The sequence below is a fragment of the Radiomyces spectabilis genome (genome assembly GCF_025331425.1).
Source record: "Radiomyces spectabilis strain NRRL 2753 chromosome Unknown BYT42scaffold_7, whole genome shotgun sequence".
NCBI classification, from domain to species: domain Eukaryota; kingdom Fungi; phylum Mucoromycota; class Mucoromycetes; order Mucorales; family Radiomycetaceae; genus Radiomyces; species Radiomyces spectabilis.
The window spans coordinates 525,906-544,407 of record NW_026251932.1 but is presented as its reverse complement, the minus strand read 5'-3'; the positions used below and the strand labels follow the sequence as shown (position 1 = coordinate 544,407).

Below are 18,502 nucleotides of genomic sequence, written 5' to 3'. Positions count from 1 at the left end.
TCTTGCCATAGACTACGCTGAATGATATCCAATTCCATTGCAGCCAGGTGTTCCATTCATTGTCTTGTTTACAAATTCACTGAAAAGAGTAGTTGGCCATTTTTTTTTTAATTGTTTTTGGCGGTTGTTATTTTTCCTTCGCCTTTTTTCCTTTTTTTAGCGATGCATGTATGAAAACAACCTGTTTCAAATTTCTGTGCAGTTACTGACTCTCTAATGCATCCTTCATCAGACATCTCTCGTGAAGCCTTCCATCAAGCATCTCACACAATCCATCCTGGCAATGATAAACGATACGGGTACCTTCCTATACGAAAGGCAAGACCGTCGATTTTTTTTTCGAAACCCCTTGATGTGATATGTATCTAAAGTAAGAACCTGCCTATCCTCTTTATAGAACGCCTGTATCGTTTGTGCTGTGTGCTTCACTTGCACCAAAGTAAGAATCGCATTTTTGTAATACCAAGATAGTGAACCTACTGATAGATTGTTTATCTTTCTGATTTCTTTTATATATGTTACAGTACTATGGAGACGAGTGCCAATGCAAGGAAGTTCAACCTCGGCGTGGAAAAAACTTACCGAACGGTTGCCTGGATTCGAGAGCGAAAAAGCTACGTCGAGAAGATAAGGAAGACCACGAATTTTCGATTAGTTGGCTGAGAAAGAATGGGCATCCGATTTACAAAAACGAAAACGACGACATTGTGGGGCTTGCGGAGCTGCAAGAGGTGTCACTATGCAAAGCACACAGTAGCACCTTGTACAGGTCGAGAAGAAAATACGAGCTTCACAGGTTTCACTCGCCTCCATCGCCTACGGATTCCAATACCATGACGGTTGTCGAGGACCGATCACCATCACATGAGTCTACTCCATCCGATGCCTCCTATGCGTCACCCTCCGTCGTGTACTCGAACCAGCCACTCTCCTCTGGCCTGCGACGGGGAGGATTAGCGGCCAAAGTCAACGAAATCGCATATCGTCAGCAGCAGCAACAACAACATGCTCACCAATCACCGTTGCAGCCAGAGCTTCCCGACTTCAGTACCATGTCCGCTTCCACTTCCCTCAAACGAAAACGGACGGGGACACCGGTTTCACCTCTTAGGAAACCGTGTTCAAGTGCTTCCACCCCACTGTTGCCTACCGCGACCGCCCCCTTTTCATATCGTCAAAATGCCCCCATCGCTGCACCGCGATTCTCATACACTGTGCATGAAGCTCCCGAAACCTTCTCATCGCAATTGCCCCCATTGCATACACGGAATGTGTCGTCGTCGTCCGCGTTTTGTTCTTTATCATCCTCGCTGCAACAACAACTCCATCTATCCAAACCGTATCCTCAGCCCCCTACATTATTAGCGCACAAATCAGCTCTTTTAGACTCGTATCCTATGGTGGAAACCGTGTCGCTGAAAATGGCCCCGTCTTTATCCGAAGAGAATCCGACCTACTGTATCCGCAACTTGGCCATCACCGATCATTTTACGTTCAGAGACCTGTTGGCTGAAATTGAAATGATCGGATCGCCACCCCCAGGGAAAAGGATTGTCGTCTTTGACGATAAAAACGAAACAATATTTCCCTTTGATCAAGCGATCCGGAGTGTCATTCAACGACCTGAATCCTCTCACTTGGAATTATGCCTTGGTCTCACTGATAAGGCCTCCATTGATTGGAAGACGCTGTGTGAATAACCCTACTATTTCATATTTCAACATGACGTCAACTTTGAAACATAATTTTCATGAATTACAAAAAAAAAAAAAAAAAAATAAAGACCATTAAATCCTGCAACATGTGCCATGCTGAACGCCTCTTTTCCCTTTTAGTTTAACATTTGTCATTCTCACATAAAAATCCAATTTGTAAGCCATGGACAAGCCTGACTTTAAGTATCTGCCGACCCAACATCCCATCAGTAATGAAGAAGCACTGGCTGAAGCGGAAGTGTCGAATCGCATAGCAGGTCAATATGCTGAGGAACGCCAACACGGTTCAGCTCGCTCCTTTGAAGATTTAGAATTGGAACCTCCTAACAGTAAAGATCGAGTGGATCCCGAAAATTCGTAAGCTTTTTCTTTCCATGCTGCTTTCCTTGAGCAAGTTGGATATATTTCCACTAACCTGTATTATCGCTAGATCATGGGTTGATGCGCCAAAGAACCAAGTTGAAATTTGTAAGTCCTTGCAACATAGCTTCTACTGTACTCAAAAACTCAAACCTACAGCATTGAACGTAGTAGCGGCACCTGATAACATTTTACCCAAATTAAAAGATGAAACTCCTATGAAGGCCGTCGAAAAGAGCAACGAATGGATTGCACAACACATGGATACAGACGACTCGACATCGGATAAAACAAGTAACAAGCAACAATCTTCTCCTTATAAGCAGTTGCCCGACGGTACTTCAGAGTTAGTGGGATAATCATGAAAACCATCCTTGACACGTTTGTAATCTAAATTAATGTAATCAATACGAGATAACCAGCATTTCAAACTGTATAATAAAAACGAAAACAAAAAAGAAGCACGCAAAGTTTCGCCTTGTCGATTGTAATCTGTTGTACGCTATAACAAGCCGTCGTGCTCGTAGCTTTTTGGTCAAGGATGACACTTTTATGGAATTAAGCTGGGATTCTCAATATCATCACTCATACGCTTCAATGCTCGATGACAAGAACTGATGCGTCATGATCAAAAAATACAGTAGGATTGTATGCTTTTCTCTTGGTCGTTGTATCTGTATTTCACTCTATGAAAGATATGAATATGATTAAGCAAGAAATTCGCGCTTGCTTTGTTGCGAGTTTGACCCTACCTGCTGTTCTCCGTCTACCTATGGCAAACATTGGGGATGCTCATCAAATATTTTTCAGTGTATTGAAATAAATTGTCATGAGTCATCCTCTTCTTTTGGACAAAAGTTCATTCTACTTGTCTACATGACATTCATCTCTACTCAGGTTTGATCCTCGACAGAATACGTCATGGCGGCGTTACTCTTCATTTGAAGATCAGCATGATGCATAGTTACCGGTTTTCATTTTTTAACACTTTTTCTCGGAAATTGATCCCATACAGACTATGACGAAAACGATTATTTTGTTGTTAATTTCGGGCATAGACTGTATTGAATTCTAAAATTGCATCGAGATCAAAGGAATCCCAATTCTTGCTAAAGCACGGTTTAAAGTGACCCGTCTGAACAATGAAGATGTACACATTTGTTTAAGTGGAAATGTATTGCACGCTTTCAAAAAAAAATTTCTCTTCAAAAAGAAAATGTCCATAGCTCTTTGTCTTAATATGTTAAAGTACGAGCTCAAATACAACAGAAAACGGAACCACAACACAAGCTTGATATAATATCATGCATCATTTTCAAAATGCAAAATTGAAAACATTTGGAAGATAATCGAAAAAGCGTAAAAGTACAATACCCTGGATGGCTTAATTTTTTTTTAAAAGATGTACATATAAAAGAAAAAACTATACGCAGAGGCAAATCAGAAAGACATCGACAATTCAACGGACGCCTCCAAGGTCAAGCATAACCTCAGAGCAGATCCACACAATCATCAAAATTCTGTTCAGGAATATCCTCCTTCGGCCATCAAAATTCCGCACTCAAATGGTCATTAAGTTAAACGCCTAATCTCCGGGATCATGGTGTAATTGTCAGATGTGAGTTCTCCTTTAGAGTCCAGTTTAAATCTGTAGTTCGTTGATTGATTTTATTTCTACCATAACATGGTCCTATTTATATTTTCTATCAAGATACAGGAAGGGTTCTCGCCAACTTCCTGCACAGTTTTCTATTATTCCGAAACATAACCAATTAAGGAGTATTACGGACCACTTTAATGCAGAACGGATTCGATCTATATTTCTTCCGTTTCCCAGGCAATATCTTTGGTATGCCTCGTTCATCCATTGGTCCTTCATACCTTCTCGAAGGTTCCTCCAGACATCGATCTGCGGACGAGCCAATGCGCTGTCTTCCGTATTTGCCAAACTTTGGTATAGCAAATCTAATCGGCGCAAAAGAAGAACCGGCGTAACTGACATAATAAATTCGTAAAAAAAAGAGCAGAAAATACTACAGAATATGTTTCTGATGAGAATACGTGTCGTATTTACTGGATCTGATAAACTGCACGATCACCAAAGTAAATAGACGAGGATTGACAATAAAACGAATGATGATGTTTATTCAATGTTTTGGGGTTTCTTTTTATATTCTATTATGACAATGCTATCTATTCATGATATATCGACTATTACTCATACTGAGCTTTGTTGTTGATATTTACGAACCGTGAGTCATTAAGACAAAACGTTTAGAGGACCGCTAACAGGTCCGACATTATCCCCTTCCCAAACGCTTGATCGTCCTCGAGCAAGATAAAGAAGAAGAAACAGAAGGCAGCGAACAACCATGAGGAGATCGAGACGGAAAAGAGAAGGAGAGAAAAAAAATTGGAGAGCCGACTAGGTTGAGGTTTGGGTTTGTGCACGAGCCGTTCGAGGGATGTACCAAGATTGGTTGGCCGTGGTGTCAGTCGTATGAGCGGGGCGAAGACGGTCGGTATGTACCCAGGATGCATATTGTTTTCCTTGGATTTCGTGGATCTGATAGGTGTCGGTGTCCAGGTTCCGGCCGATGACAATATACGGGCCCATCCAGGAGGGTTCTAGGGTCTTGCGATTTTCGTGGCGTAGTAGAACAAGGTCACCAAGTTCGAAAATTTGGGTTTCGGTCCTCATGGCATCATCCCATTTTTTCTTGTCCGCTTCCGCATTACGTTTCATTCGAATTTCGGCTTTCTCGCGGGCTTCACGCAACTTTCGGAGGTAAGTGAATGCATCGTCGGCCAATAGTTCCGGAGCTAGTTCCGTTTCGGTCGGTTGGATCCAAGGGCATGCAGTGTCGCCTGGCAGTCGGGGATGTCGGCCGTAAGTTAAGTAAAAGGGACTATACCCTGTCGTCCGATGTTTTCGTACGCGGCAAGCCCACAGTGCTTGGTTCAAGTGTTGGTCCCACACGTAGACGTTACCATTGATATATTTCTTGAGCATGTTCTTCAAGGTCTGGTTCAATCGTTCGCATTTACCGTTCGTTCGCGGGTGGAATGCCGAAGTCAACGTGTGGTGAGTACGGAGTAATCGAACATAACGGGAGACAACGTTGGACATAAAGTTCGCGCCACGATCCGTGAGGATTTCATCCGGACAACCAAAGCGAAGCACAATTTCTTCGTAGATGAACTTGACGATGGCCTCACCTGTGGCGTCCGGAACAGCGCGGGCAATAGGCCAGTTGGTGGAGTAATCCACCGCAACGAGAATCCATCGGTTACCATCACTAGTTGTGGGTAATTCCCCAATAAAGTCGAGGTGCCATCGGGAAAAAGCACTAGGGACATCCAGAGGATGCATCGGAGCCTTGTGCATCGAGCGGTTTTCATTGGCGACGATCTGACATTGAGGGCAAGTTTTGATCCAGGATCTAATATCGGCTTCCATGCCTGGCCACCACCAGCGAGATTTCATGATGTGATAAAGCGTCTGGACACCAGAATGACCGAAGCTCTTGTGGAAATTTTCGACGAGATCGGCACGGCGGGAAAAGATGACATAACGTGACTCTTGAGAACCGGTCTTGTGAGGACGATAGAACACCATTTTGTCCCGAACTGTGAAATGCTCTTTGTTCTTTTCCATTTTTTCTTTGATTAGGCGGGGCCAGTTGGAAGGATCGAGCGTGTAGAAACGAGGCCAGTCGTTTTGTGGGTCGACATGGGGGTCTTCGGCCTCAATAGTGTACAGGTACTTGGGTTCGATATCGTCTTGAGCTGGCTCACAATTTGGGCCACCGACACGCGAAAGCAAATCCGGGATCGTGTTGTCAGCACCAGGCTTGTACTGGATATCCGGGTCGTAAGATTCCAATTCGTTGAGATAGCGGATCAGGCGGGCCGTAGGGTTCTTCTGAGAGCGAAGCGACTTGAGGGAAAGATGATCAACAAATACGGAGTAGTTTCGTTCTCGACTATCGATGAAGCAGCGCCAGGTACGGAGAGCGTGAAGAACACCGATTAGTTCGCGTTCTTGAGCGGGAAAACGTCGTTCGGCAAGGGACAGTTTCTTCGATTCGTAGGCCAAGGGGCGCCAATCACCAGTGTCATCCTGTTGTAGCAGAACAGCACCCACGCCATAATCGGAAGCGTCAGTTTCGATGCGGAACGGACGAGTCATATCGGGCGAATGAAGGAGAGGCGCTTCAGTGAGTTTACTCTTCAGGAGATCGAAACTATGCTGGCACTCTTGCGTCCAAGTGATCGAACGTTGTTTGGCACCAGTGCCTCGAGTGAGATCGGTGATCGGAGCGGCAATGTGGGCGAAACCGGGGATGAAGCGACGATAATGTTGGGCGAGACCGATGAATTGGCGTACTTCTTGTACGTTGGTGGGTACCGGCCAGTCTTGAACGGCTTTCACCTTGTCACGCGAGGGGAGAATTCCATTTGCGGAGATGTCGAAACCTAGGAACGAGAGCTGGGTTTGGGCAAAATGGCATTTCTTCGGGTTAACGACGAGCTGAGCTTCGCGGAGCTTTTCCAAAACGGTGTGTACATGGGCGCGGTGATCCTCGATGGTCGGACTAAAAATGAGGATGTCGTCGAGATAGACCATGGCAAACTTGTCTAGGCAATCCTTGAGCACGGAATTCATGAGGCGTTGGAAAGTAGGAGGGGCATTGGTGAGGCCGAATGGAAGGACCAGAAACTCGAATTGGCCATAGCGAGTGTTGAATGCCGTTTTTGGAACGTCTTCAGGGCGAATACGAACTTGATGGTATCCAGACTTGAGATCGAGGGAAGTGAAAAAACGGGCATCGCGGAGTCGATCTAGGCATTCATCAATGCGAGGCAAAGGATAACTATTGCGAATCGTCAGTTTGTTCAAGGCACGATAATCGATGCACATACGCATCTCGCCATTCTTCTTTTTGACAAACAAGACAGGAGCACCCCATGGTGATGAGCTCGGCTGAATATGTCCTTTTGCCAGAAGATCCTTAAGTTGTCGTTGGAGTTCATCGAGTTCAAGTGGGCTCATTTTGTAGGGAGATCGATGGACAGGCTTGGAATCACCAGTTTCGATCATATGCTCCACGTTGCGATCTGGGGGTAGCCCAGTGATATCGTTGCTAAAGACTTCGGTGAATTCGTTCGTCAGTTGCTGTATCCAGGCGGAATTGTCGTCGTTCGGCGGAGGGTCATGCTTGAGATGCAATAAGAAACAGCGGGCTTCATTACGACGGAGAAGGTTGGCGACTTGCTTGGCAGAAAGGAGCAAATGGGCACCATCAGTGGATTCGGAATGGGTACTAGGGCGAAGAATATAGGAGCGAGCGTCCGTCTGAACAGTCCAAGTCTGATCAGTCCAATCGGGAATAGGGGAAGCATCTTTAAGCCAGGTGGTACCAAGGATCACATCGAACTTAGAGTCAAAGACCAATGCATCGAACGTTAAGGGGAGATCACACAGCGTACCCGTAATGGAGGCTTGGCCTTCAATAGCAGAGAGCTGGCCGTTGGCTGTTTCCACGGTTTGACCACCTGTGAAAGGGGTAAAACGGGAGGCGAAAGGCGCGACACGAGGGCTGACGTAGTTGGTGCTAGCTCCACTATCGATGAGGGCAAGGAAACGGTGACCCTGAATGGTGACGGGATACAGAGGTAGGCGGTCGACACTTCTGGCATTCATAGCCTGGAAGAATTGTGAGTCAGAAAATTCCGGAGGGTCATGACGGTCGGGAACTGGGGGCAAGTCCGATGAAGGGAGGTCATCGGGACCAGGTTCCGAAGGTGGGTGTATATCATGGCGGAGAGATAAAATCTCGGGAGAGTACTGGGCAGAAGATGATTCCTTTATTTCCGGAGAATGATCATTACACGATTCGATATGATGTAAACTATGGGAAAATTTGGCTTTGTGGGCACGTTCTAATTCGCGGATGGCACGAGCACGTTCCTTGCAGTGGAATTGGATGTGGCCTTCACGGCGACACCAGTAACATTTGATCGAGGAACGCCGGGGAGGACCAGAACGATTGGGGAAACCTTGATGTTGGTTGGAGTTCAACTGGGCAATGGTGGCGGCAACGACAGCGCTAATGTCCATGGGGGTGACATCTGAACTAGAGGGGCTTGTGCGCATCGACTGTTGGGGAAAAGCGTTGTAACCAAGGCGACGGCCATTTTCGAACGCAAGGGCAATACGCATAGCGTCAGAGCAGCTGACCGGGTCTGTCTGAATGACGTGGGCGGCAACATCATGTTCTAAACCGGAAATGAATCGGTCGGTGGCTTCATCATCGGTCATGCCGGGAAGTTCAAGGCGGATGGACTGGAACGTATCCACGAAATCCGAGATGGAGCCAACTTGTCGAAGTTCACGGAGACGGCGACGGGCTGCTTGCTGGGAGTATGCTGGGCGGAACTGGTCGATCAGTTCATTCTTGAACCCGATCCAAGTGGAAGGAGCAGAGCGTTGGGTCTCGAGCAAATTCCACCAAACAAGGGCGCGTCCACGCAGGAAAGTAACAGCCATGGGTACCCATCGGTCGGCAGGAAGCATGTTGAGTTGGAAGTATCGAGTGATAGAAAGGAGCCAGCTGTCAAGTACACTTGCGACACGATCACCGTGGTAGGTATCAGGCGGAGGTAGTTTGATACCATGGGGAACGCTATCAGCTACATGGGGCGGCAGTGAGTCAGAGGAAGTGGCGGCGGGTTGCGAAGGAGTCAAAGGGGCGGCGTCACTCATTTCGTGATGAGGGGTCTTGGATGTGATAAGGCGAGTCTTGAAATTATCAGCGAGGTTCTTTGCGTGCTTACTCCAGAATTCTTCACGTGCTGGAGTCGATTTGAGTCTGTCTTTGGCGGGGATGTGTTTAATTTGTCGATACTTCTGATATTCGGCAATAAGATCGACGGGCAAAAAATTGGCTACACGGTCTTCGATTTCAAATCTTTTCTTGTCGTCTTCAGTAATCAGGGAGATGTCTGTCACAGGCAAATCGGTTGGTTCCATAAACAATAAAAGTGACAGCCGCTACCAAATGTCGTATTTACTGGATCTGATAAACTGCACGATCACCAAAGTAAATAGACGAGGATTGACAATAAAACGAATGATGATGTTTATTCAATGTTTTGGGGTTTCTTTTTATATTCTATTATGACAATGCTATCTATTCATGATATATCGACTATTACTCATACTGAGCTTTGTTGTTGATATTTACGAACCGTGAGTCATTAAGACAAAACGTTTAGAGGACCGCTAACAGGTCCGACATACGGACAAGACGAATAATAAAAAAAAAGGCAGGTGCAAAAATGAAAAAAATGATTCCTGCCAGATTCGAACTGGCGACCGTCTGTGTGTTAGACAGACGTGATAACCAACTACACCAAGGAATCACTGGTTATTCCGTTATTCATCACTTTTCTCGCGGATAAACGTTTAACCGGATTTAGTAATTACCTTGACAACTACAGAGAAAGACACAACAACCGAACCTCCCGATATCCTACCTCCAACGCACTGCCCACCACCAGCTGCGCAAGATCTATTAGAACCGCAGAGCGAAATAGTGCATTTCTGCCCCGCCATTCCGACATCCGGCCATCAGCCTAAAAAATATTCTTTAAACAAACGGCGGCGGTCATCGTTACTCCCATCTCGCATTTCCCGTATCCCCACGAAAAAACGTACCCGCGTCACCCTTCCTGAACTTATTAGCTTCACTACCAAGCGTGAACACACTATGGGTGCGGTCAAAACCATCAAAAAAATTGAAAAAAAAGCCCAAGACCCAACGGGGGCATCGAAACCTCAAAAAAAGATTTCTCCTGAAGCCCTGGAACAATTGAACTCCGACTTTGAGAACATGCGCAACACAGATCTCAAATGTCCCAAATGCCACACTCTAGGCCATATTCGTAAAAACGGCCATAATAAGAGCGATCCTCCCATGCCTCTTTTTCTTTGCCGCTGCGGAGAACGGTTTACGCATCTTACGATGCAATTTTTAATCGCACAATACCGCGCACGAAATATATCTACCCTAGCAAAAACTGACATGCTGATGACCGATGATTCAGAAGCTGACATCCCTGCTCCAACTACCCCTAGCACTCCGACTATTGAACCACCGGCTACCTCAGGAGAACCCCAGCAACCTGCGCTTCGTTTTGAACATCACGATGCGCTCCCGGATTTTATGAAAACTGTCCTCCATGAGCTCAACACCCTCCGTAGTCGTATGGATAAATACGATGAGTTGATCGCTGAAAACCAGCGATTAAAAAATTTCAACCAGCAGCTCCAAGACTCTCTGACTGCTGCTGAAGCTCGCATTGCTCAGCTTGAATTTGTTTCATCTCCTGCTGCACCCACTGGTACCATGGCCTCCAAGTATGCCCCAGACACACCTATTGCACCCCCCCCAACTCAGGATACATGGGCTGCCCGAGCCAGCAAACATCGCCCCAAGAAGCAACAGCCTTCTGCTAAACGGATGGCCACTACCGCTCGCGCTTTCGATACCAGTGGAAATAGTGGCTTCCAGTACGTCTATATCCCAAGCAAATTCCGTATGAAAACAAAAGAGCTCCGCCAACGTCTTCGCATTCTGGGCTTCGACAATTCACGCATCCTCGATGTACACTATCCTGACCGTCAGGTAGTTGCACTTTTGCTCCACAATGATTACCATCCTGCTTTTCTCCAAAACCTTGAACGTCACAAAATTACTTTGATCTCTGATTTTAATCCTCGTAACCCTGCTCATCTCCGCGATCCCAAATTTGCAGACTTGCCGGCAAATGAACGTCAAACCAAGGCTAATGAGATCCATGCACAACGCCTTGAACGAGCCCTACGTTTTATCCGACCACCGGTCAAATACGCAGTTGCTCGTTCCTTTTACCAACAACAATGGATTGATGAAGACACGCTCCGGTCAGTTCTTACCTCACCTCAACCTGATACACAACCCTCTCAGCCCACCAACCCCTTCGTCACCGATGATGATGACAACGATGTTGAAGATACCGACATGGTTACCGGCAGCACCCCTCCCACCAGCACTACCCCCACCAACCTCCCTTCCCAATGAATAACACGATTACACTGACATTATGGAATGCCAATGGCTTACAACGCCATCTCATTGATACAATACTCTCTTTCACTGCCGAATCCTCCCTACTTTTTATTACTGAAACCTGGCTCCTCCCCCCACACTCTTTTCCGACCCATTGGCCCCAACACCACAACTATGGAAAACAATTACCAAACGCATATGCTGGTAGTATGGGCATCTCGCTTCTCATAAATCCTGCATATCCATACCCAGTCACCGTCCTGCCACCCAACTCACCCTATGTCTTGTCATGTACTACTGCCGACCTTCTTCTCCATTGTCTCTACCTTCCACCATCTCTCTCTGCCATAGAGGCATACACCATTATCTCCGATCTCCCGCTCTCTACACCCAACACCAGCAATACCATTATCTGTGGCGATCTCAACGCTCGTATTGGCTCCTTTGTTGGCGACCACGAAACTACCAGACGGGGTACCTTATTTCTAGAATGGATACATGAAAATGGTCTCACCCTCTGGAATGCCTCTTTGGCCTATGCGTCGCCCACATACATTAGAGGCAATGGCTCCAGTATTATTGACTGGTTCCTAAGTCCCCTCCCCCTCATTTCACCTTCCATGCGCATTGACTCAGAAAATTCCCTTGGCTCTGATCACAAACTCATCCATCTTACTTTCATCACCTCCCATCCTACACCTGCTCCCGGAAGTACACACCCAAGACAACTGTGGCATCTCAGTAAGCTGACAGACCCTAACACATTGGAAAATCTCAACGACAAATTCCGCTCCTTACTCCAACCACTTGCCGATGACCTTCCTAAACTCCTCACATCCAACATCCCACCCTGTTTCGAATCCCTTCACACACGTCTGTCAAATACTATATACGATGCTTTCGACCATGCAGTTGGCCGCCGGTCTCCTCCACGCCGCTCTTGCCGTTGGTTCTGGACTCCACAATTACAGACAGCCTTTGATCACCGCGAAAAATGCTATAAGCTCTGGCGTAGGGCTTCTGGCACTAGTAAAATAGCCCGTTGGATTACCCATCAAGAAGCTGCTGCAAAATTCCGCCGCCTGACCAACCAACGTAAACGCCAAACCTGGCGTGAGTTCTGTGACAAGATGGGCCAAGGCGATCTCTCGGTTGCTGCAGCAACCCTGGGAAAGCTACGACGTAATCGAAAAACTACTGTTCAGTTTACTGATCCTACTGGACCCTCTGCTGCTGCTGACCGCATTGCCGCTCACCTGCAACAAGTGTATGATGGTACTCTCCTACCTTCCTCACCGCCTACCAATGCCCCACCATCCTCTGTTCCTTTTACGGAATCTTGCCCCATTACTGAAGCACAAGTCATAGCAGCCATCAAACGTGTCGCACCGCGCAAAGCCCCTGGGATTGATCATGTGCGCGCTGAAATGCTGCACGCCGTTGCTGAACCATTGACCCCAGTGCTCACTCTCATCTTTGCTCTATGCTGGAAATGGGGAAATAGTCCCTCATGCTGGCGCATTGCCCAGGCTGTTCCTATTTACAAAAAAGGCGACCCCACCGATCCTGGTAACTACCGCCCAATTTGTTTGACATCCATGTTCCGCAAAGTCCTAGAATACTGTCTTGCCCCACATCTGGAAGCTGCTACACCCCCCCTCGATATAGCTCAAGGAGGATTTCGCCATGCCCGCAGTGCCATGGACCAGGCACTATGTCTCCATGAGCTTAGTGCCATGCATCGAACCATCCATGGTCAACCACCAGTAATCGCATTTCTGGATATTAAATCCGCTTATGACACAGTAGACCGGACAGTCATATGGCAAGAGCTTGAGTCCACCGCTCCCCTCCCTCTCCTTATCCTCATCCAGAACCTATTTGACCATGTTTTCATTGAAGTCATCCTTTCCGGTGCTACTTCCACCCGCTTCCACCCAACCACTGGAGTCCTTCAAGGCTCAGTCCTTTCCCCATTTCTTTATTCCCTCTATATCAACACCTTACCGGGAGTCCTACGACTAGCCGAAGAAGCGTTTCTCAATGACGATGACGATTTTGCCATGCCCACGGACTTCCTGATCAACCACCAACGCATCAACTGCCTCCTATACGCAGACGATGTTGCCATTATCGGTACCTGGGATACCATGCCTACTCTTCTCGCTGCATGTGAACGACACAGCCGTCAACTAGGCTACCGCTGGAACCCTGACAAATGTGTTCTCATCTACGATGGCTCACCTATATCTAGCCCCTCCCACCGTTTGACCTTGTATGGTACCCCACTCCCAGGCGCTGACTGCTTTCCTTATCTTGGAATCCCATTCAACAACAAAGGTATGATTGATGCTGATCGCCTTCTTCACCAGAACAGTCGGGGCGCCCTTGCCACCATGCGTACGTTACATAGCCTAGGCGTTAGCCCTACTGGCTTTCCCCGTCTGCTTTCTGCCCGCATTTACCAACAATTTGTACGTCCTAAATTTGAGTATGGCCTTGGCCTCCTCCGCCCCTCCATGAAACAGCGTGTACAACTTGACCGTGCTCAAGACCAATGTTTACGGCTGATCTTTGGTGGCCACCGTACTGCCTCAACTGTTGTATTTCGTCATTTGACCCGGCTCCCAACCATGACCCAACGCCAAATCATTCTCCAGGCGAAATATCTTCATCGCTCCCACCATTTACCAGATGATTGTCTACTGCGTACCCTTCAACCACACATACGCCGCTCCCACCATCATTGGATCATGTTTCATAAAAACCGGATCTGGATTAATCTCTCACGACCGCGTGCTGAAGCTACCTCCCAAGATCTCAAGGCGGCCATACAAGCATTCCACAAAGAAGAATTTGAACTTCGCCTTAACTCCCGTAACAGCACTCTCCTCCGCGCGTGCCGCCCCACCCTCGGCATTGATCCGATCATGTTTCTGCCCATGACTAACAAGGAACGCAGCCGCTGTATCCGATGGCGTATGGGTTGGCTCCCCGGTCGTCCTCACCCATGTTGGTGTCAACACGATCATACCAGTAGACGCCATTTAATTTGGTGCCTGAACATGCACCACCGTCTTCGAGTTCCCCTCGATACTGACCATCCTGATCCTTTATCTTTCATTCTGAACCGTCTACCTAAATCGCCTCCCACCTCCCCTTCACGCATCACATACTGGAAACATACCTGGCCTGTGGTCTGTTGCATCCTTCTTGAGGTAGACCAAGCTTGCCACCCTGATCCTGAATTCCCTCTTTTCCGCGACCCTGATCCTGGCCGTCCTCTCTTGAACTGGCTCTCCCCACCACCACCACCCTCATTGCATTCTTCAGAATCATTGAGTAGCTCCGACTGAAAGTAACTCAGGCTACCCTTCCCCTATACCTTTTTCCTGCTTTGCAGGTTTTTCATGACCCTCCCTCCCTTCGATCTGGCGAGAGCAATAGTCCCCATGCGGACAAGTGTTCATAGCCGCCTTTTATCCTTCTTTAATAAAACTTTAATCTACACCAAGGAATCTTCTGTTTACTTTTGTGTCGTAGCGCTTATTTGTAAATAAACTGGTAATAAACAGTCACAGATTGTTCCTCCGGATTCGTTATAATCCGAAAGAGAAGTTAAAACGTGTGTAACTACGGCGGCTATTTCTCAGGATATCTAGTAATTGGACATATTGATTATTGCACGATTAGAAATTCCCTTCGCCGGCTAGAGAATAAATATCATTTGATGGTGTAGAATAAAACAATAATTCTTTTTCTGTTTATGTCTCAAAAATTTGAAATTGTAAATCAGCACTCAAAGTCCCTATGGCAGCAAGCAACCTCTTAGCAACAGTAACAATACCTGTAACACTCAGCACTGATACTTTATTATAGCTATCTGTTGCTACTTTTGTCAACCTAGCTTTCTTGAGTACTGAACATGTCAGTTTTATTTTCATCATCATTTTTTACGAATAGGTCAAATTTTAAACGGTTTCCGCGATTATATTGACAGCTGGTAAGGACGCTACAACAATACAACTCCCTGTAAAACAACCTACAGAAACTATAACCGCAAGTCTCCTTTCTGAACTCATCTCTCATATCTCAGAGGTAGATTCTTCAGTGGTTCACTCAAAAGCGTTCAAAAAATTGGAAACGCAAAGAAATTCCTGAGTCCTGGAAGCTCCTGACTTTTTTTTTTTTTTTTTTTTTTTTTTTGGGTGCAACGCCCGATTTCGAGGCCACCCGCCACAATGGACTCCAGCCCGAAGTGCCTTTCAACTGGACTCAATCTGGAAAAAATGGCCACTCCAAGAGCGAGCCACTAATGCCAATATTCCCCTGCTGCTGTGGTGAGAGGATGACGCGTAGCAGTTGGACCAACTCCATGTTCATGAAGCATCTAGCGTTGCTGCTACTCAGGAGGATAATGCTTTTCGTTCAAACTCAAGATGAAAGCGCCCTCCATCGAGCCTACTGCCGAGACGTCTGAACGCGTGTTTCGCTATATGTATATCCAAGCAAGATCCGTATGGAAGGCCAAGGCACTTTGGCAAAGATTATACTCTTGACTTTGTCAATTCCCAAAATGATGATATTCACTAACCCCCGTCGTCAGATCGTTCCTTTGCTGATCTACAATGGTTACCACAATACCTCGATTCGATTGATTACGCGCCATAACGTTAAAGCCGATCCTTGATCACTGATTTTACCCCTCGCGACTGCATGATCCGAAATTTGCTGACCTGTCCTTGAATGATCGCCAACGTGAAGCCGATCAGATCCACCTACAACGTCTCAACGCTTCCTCCAGTTCATTTGTGAACCCTTAAAATTGGCTGTTGCCCACTCCTTTCACAGTCAAAGGTGCATTTGGTTGATGATCTGCTCCACTCCTTTCTCCAATCTCGCAGTCATCCAATATTATCACCAATCCTTCCGCCACTGACGATGACGTGGATAATCAGATGAACCTCACCCGCACCTCCAACCCCGAAAAATTTGATGAATGGACGACCTTTTAACAGTTACTTTATGGGATGCCAACGAACTTCAAAGACACCTCTGATTAATTTCCTTTCCTTTATCTCTGATTCCTCACTCATCGTCCTCACTGAAATCGGGCTTCTCCCACCACCTCCTTTTTCTCATCCGTTGGACCCAACACCATGACCAACGCCTCTACACCACTTGGCATCTCAATCTTCCTTTCATTATCCCATCACAGTTCTTCCGATCACATCACCATATGTCCTCTCATGTATTGCCGCCGATATTGCTTGTAACTTCCTCCATCTCTCTCGAACATCGATACCCTTGCTGTCCTTAATACCCTCCATACTCTACGCCAGACGCGATACTGTGTAGTGATTTCAATGCTCGTATCGCTTCCTTGTTGGTGACCATAAGACTAGCACCCGCGGTACATGGTTTTGGAATGGATCCATGAATATAAATATGGACTTAGCCTATGGAACGCTGCTCTGGCATATGCGGAACCGTCCTCGACGTCTTTCTGGAATCAACACCTCCAAAATGCATTTGATTACCGGGAACTGTGCTACAAAAAACGGCGCCATGCGGAAGGTCTCAGCAAAATGTCCCGCTGGATCGAACACCAGTGAGCCTCTGCCCGATTTCGCCGTCTAGTCAGCCAACGCAAGCGACAAATCTGGGGTGAATTCGGTGACAAGCTTACCATGGCGACTTGAGCGATGTACTGCCATGATGGGTTACACTGCAACCGTAAAACCTCACCCCAGTTCACTGTCCTGCTGCTGCGAACCGCATTCTTTTCAACTTGAGCAGCATATGCTAGCCATCTTCTCAGCCAGTCCACTCCTTCCGACCGTCTCTGCAACTTTTCCGCAACTCCTTTCCTCTCCGCATGCCTCTTCACTTCCACCCAGGTTGCTAGTGCTACCGACGCCTTGCGAATAGTACCTAGTGTCGACCATATTCGCGCCGAGGTATTCCAACAAGATAACGAAGAAGGACGCTTACCCTATTCCGTATATCGACGAACTGCTGGATGCCATGGGTGGTGCAAAGGTGTTCCAAGTCCATTGACCCTCTCACTCAAAAGACGATCAATTACGCAAAAACAAAACGAAAAATGAAAACAAAAAGCCCAACATATCGTCAAGGAGACGGCCCAGAATGGTGGATCCGACTATCCGAAAAATACGCGATAATGAATAATTGGTCCGAAGAAGAAAACTCATGCAAATACTCTTCGTCACTAAAGGAGCCACCCAACGCTGGATAGCCGATAGGGACTTCGAAACATGGAACGAATTCAAGGAAGACTTGTCCGCCTTTTTTTGTTCTCTGTTGGAAATGGGTATCAGTTACTCTGACTGGCGAATTGCACAGGCTGTCCCAATTTACAAAAAGGGCGGTATTATCGATCCAGGGAATAATCGGCCCGTATGTCTCACCTCCATGTTTCGAAAAATTCTGGAATATCATTTCATACGACAATTGGAACGTGTTGCCCTTCCTCTTGATATCGCCCAAGATGGATCCTGCCCAGCACGTACTGCTATGGATTGAGCCTTATGCCTCCATGAACTTTCCGTCACCCATCATACCATCCATGGCCAAAGCCCGGTGACCGGTTTCTTAGATATCAAATCTGCCTATGATACCGTTGATCGGAATGTCATATGGCAATAAAATGAATCTACTGCTCCTCCTCCACTCCTTTCTCTCTTCCAAAGCCGACTTGACGATGTCTATCAAAGTCCTGCCCTCCGACCTCAACTCCTCTCGTTTTCAAAGGTCAGTGTCCTTCAAGGCTCTACGCTCTCTACTTTCCTTTCCTTTATCTATATCAATACTCTCCGTGATGTCCTCCGTCTTGGCCGAAGCTTCATTATTTCCTGATGATGATGACTTTTGCCGCTCCCCATCAATTCCTCGTCCGTGGTCAATGCATCAACTTCTCTTATGAGCTGATATGCCGCGATCATCGTACCCACCTCACTCTCCTTTCCGCTTGCGAATGGCACAGCCAACAACTAGGCTATCGCTGGAATGCCGAAAAGCGTGTCGTTTTATACAATGGCTGTCCTTTGGTGCTCCCTTCCCTTCCCTTAAGTTTTATAACACCCTCCAGAGCTGCTTCTACTTTCAAGTATGTCGGTGTTCCTAGCGACCAAAGTCTGATGATCCGACTCTGCAAAGTATGGGTGGGAATCTCCATGGTTTTTCCCGTCTGCTCTCGGCACGATTGTATTAACCGTTCGTTCGCCCAAATTTGAATACGGCCTCACTCTCCCTCGCCTGTCTTTTAAGCAACGCACCCATACCGAGGAT

The 18,502-nt window shown here is 46.9% G+C and overlaps 3 protein-coding genes and 1 non-coding gene across 4 annotated transcripts; 3 read left to right on the top strand and 1 right to left on the bottom strand.

The window, feature by feature from the left end:
- Nucleotides 1–174: 174 nt before the first annotated feature.
- On the top strand, nt 175–1,753 carry BYT42DRAFT_349099 (uncharacterized protein). Its single transcript, XM_051563169.1, has 2 exons — nt 175–318; nt 398–1,753. The coding sequence occupies exon 2, from the start codon at nt 516–518 to the stop codon at nt 1,698–1,700; it is 1,185 nt and encodes a 394-aa protein (XP_051422897.1). The 5' UTR covers nt 175–318; nt 398–515; the 3' UTR covers nt 1,701–1,753.
- A 1-nt stretch (nt 1,754) lies between these two features.
- Nucleotides 1,755–2,540, top strand: BYT42DRAFT_349228 (uncharacterized protein). Its single transcript, XM_051563170.1, has 2 exons — nt 1,755–2,072; nt 2,146–2,540. The coding sequence occupies exons 1-2, from the start codon at nt 1,879–1,881 to the stop codon at nt 2,432–2,434; spliced, it is 483 nt and encodes a 160-aa protein (XP_051422896.1). The 5' UTR covers nt 1,755–1,878; the 3' UTR covers nt 2,435–2,540.
- Nucleotides 2,541–9,429: 6,889 nt separating this feature from the next.
- Nucleotides 9,430–9,503, bottom strand: BYT42DRAFT_t81. The gene has a single exon. It is a non-coding gene; the product is annotated as a tRNA-Val (tRNA).
- Nucleotides 9,504–10,576: 1,073 nt separating this feature from the next.
- BYT42DRAFT_477022 (uncharacterized protein) lies at nt 10,577–11,056 on the top strand (the record flags this gene model as incomplete). The annotated part of the gene is made up of 1 exon (XM_051563637.1): nt 10,577–11,056. A coding segment is annotated over one exon (480 nt), but the record flags the coding sequence as incomplete, so codon positions are not given.
- Nucleotides 11,057–18,502: the final 7,446 nt, after the last annotated feature.